Source organism: Penaeus chinensis, chromosome 21, assembly GCF_019202785.1.
Source record: "Penaeus chinensis breed Huanghai No. 1 chromosome 21, ASM1920278v2, whole genome shotgun sequence".
Classification (NCBI taxonomy): Eukaryota; Metazoa; Arthropoda; class Malacostraca; order Decapoda; family Penaeidae; genus Penaeus; species Penaeus chinensis.
In genome coordinates, this window is record NC_061839.1 from 28,124,247 (window position 1) to 28,126,746 (window position 2,500).

The window sequence follows — 2,500 nt, forward strand, 5'->3', positions numbered from 1 at the left end:
CTCACCTAATGAATGAAAACTATTTCAGGCACTCCAAAATCAACCCTCTGTTTATAATGGACATTAAGCTCCCATCAGTGGTGACTCTCCACACTCCTTACCAACTGGTTACAAAGCAATTGGCTGCTTTTCTGCAGCCAATAGTATTGCTGTTTTGCCATTTTCTGAGGTCTATATTTGTCATTTTTGCTGTATCAAAATTATCTCTCCAGGGACATTGTGTTACTTGCGTTATTTTTATAAATATTTTTGTATTATTCAGAATCTTGTAACACACCTTACACCTCTGGTTATGGTGGATAGGAATAGGTTCCTATACTTGGACACAATGTCTTCTCTGGAGGCGGTATCTCCCAGGCATGGCTGATCAGTAGTAAACTTTTCCCTCACGGACCAGTGGAAATCTTGTAGGAGCCCATGACAAGCCCCTTCCTGATGGATCACTGAGTCCATTTCACTCCAAGCTATTTGTGCACTCATGACTAGACATCTCTCATCACCTGCTACTCGACAACAGGTATCTATGATAACATGTTCCTGCCATCTGCCCCTTAACCAAATTCTATATCCATCACCTGCCCCTCAGCCAAGACTATTATAGGATTCTCTTTTTAATAATCAGTTTTTACTACCCTTTTTAATGAGTAAAATACTTCCCATGCCAGGATATTATACTACATATGTTATACTGTCTCTAATACTAATAAAAGATACAAGAATCTCATAGTTGTCCAGTATGCCATCCTCATTGAGACAAGTGTAGAAAAGGAATTAATGTGAATTCATATTTTAACAATGCAATAGATGTATTTGACCGACAATGATCATATCTTTAGTGAAATACATGTATTCATACCTATCAAGTATGCCATCATAGTCCACAATATACTGATTACCTGGTAATTAGTGCCATGCTGCAAGATTTAATGGGAACTATTAAACAAACTGATGTAACATTTCCTCTCTTCCATATGAAATACAACCATGGAGGGATGACAGCCATACAAAATGATGATGACATACACCCAAGCACTCTGCCTCTCACAAACACACCCACACACCCACCCACACCCACAAACACACACACACACACACACACACACAAAACAGTGTATTGATGGTATATAGTTTGCTTATAATATAAAGTATACTGTCATGAAACTACTTATCATTCCAAATAATGGTGAACTGTTTATCAAATAATATAATTTCACATTTACAATAAATGTGAGAATAGTTTTTCTTATACTTGTCCTTAATATCACAGGACCATTACTCCAGTTTATCTCTTCTAATTTGTTATTCTTACTGAGTGAACTCGCCTAATATCAGGAACATGAGACCAAGGACAGATCTAATGTGCATCAACACAGAGATGGTCAGGGCTGTTAAGGAACTCATGCTACTAAGACAGACCTTGAAAACATGCCCTATTACCTTCACCCTATTCAAAAGCTGGATGTAGATAGAATGACTTTTTCCTGTAGTCTAGCTGTGATGGTATTTGGAACATGAACCCACAACCACACCTACCAAAAAACTATTCCAAATGCAGGTTTCAAACAAGCATCAAAACAGGACCAAAGACAGAACCTATCTCATAAGTTGTAATGTGAAGAAGGGTTGGCTTATTTAACTCAGGCATTCCTTGAAGACATTTTAAAACATTATTATAGTATTTCTTTATCCACTTAATCCACCAACTGGGTACATATAGAACTGATTACAGTTTTGCATACCATTTACAATACTATCACATATGTACATAGCCAGGCCTACACCTTAAACCCAACCCAGTATTGGAAGAGTGGCTGAAGTTACATGTAGGTCTACCAACCAGAACCAGAACTATAGCAAGAGGGATACAGATGAAGCAAACCAGCAAAAGGGAGCTGTACCCAACAAAGACTATGCTCAGGATGTGAAAGGACACTATCTGGGCACCTGACTGAAATATCTTACTCTAAATGTGAGGCTTAGGTGAGACCTCCTCTTTAGCATTGGTCACGGCCTAGGTAGAGGAGCTGCACCGTGTCAGACCTCACACCAACCTGCGGCCTAAAAAATATACATGTTCTTCATCTCATAATTACAGGATCTGAAATATGCAGAAATGCTTCGAGCCGACAAACAATCCTTCCTAAGGACAGTCTCATTTCTAGGATTTTGTGACTTATATTCAGAGTAATTGAAATGCAAGCTGTCTCAGTAAGTCATATAAAATACTAAAAATAAATAATTTTGTTTAACCCGACTTTAAAATATGATATAAAGAAATAATACAAACAGATGATTCTTCTGCAAAAAGAAAAGACAGAAAAATAAAATCTGCTGGCTAGAAATTATGTCATACAGGCTTTCCCATTGTTACTCATATCTAACCACTTCTTGGTAATTAGTATAATTCAGTCATGCAGAAACATGTTAGTTTGGCTACCTACATAAAAGTAATATCTATAGATTTCAAGTACAAGAGTGGAAAAAGATAATCTCACTTTTT

At 37.2% G+C, this 2,500-nt stretch overlaps 1 protein-coding gene across 16 annotated transcripts in view; it reads right to left on the reverse strand.

The window, feature by feature from the left end:
- The window catches only part of LOC125036756, a 79,305-nt gene that overhangs the window by 10,858 nt on the left and 65,947 nt on the right, over positions 1–2,500 (reverse strand). For all 16 annotated transcript variants that reach the window (XM_047629627.1, XM_047629623.1, XM_047629624.1 and 13 more), the window contains one exon: positions 2,496–2,500. This exon is cut by the window's right edge. In XM_047629627.1, the coding sequence (XP_047485583.1) occupies positions 2,496–2,500 (5 nt within the window). The remainder of the gene's footprint in view (positions 1–2,495) is intronic.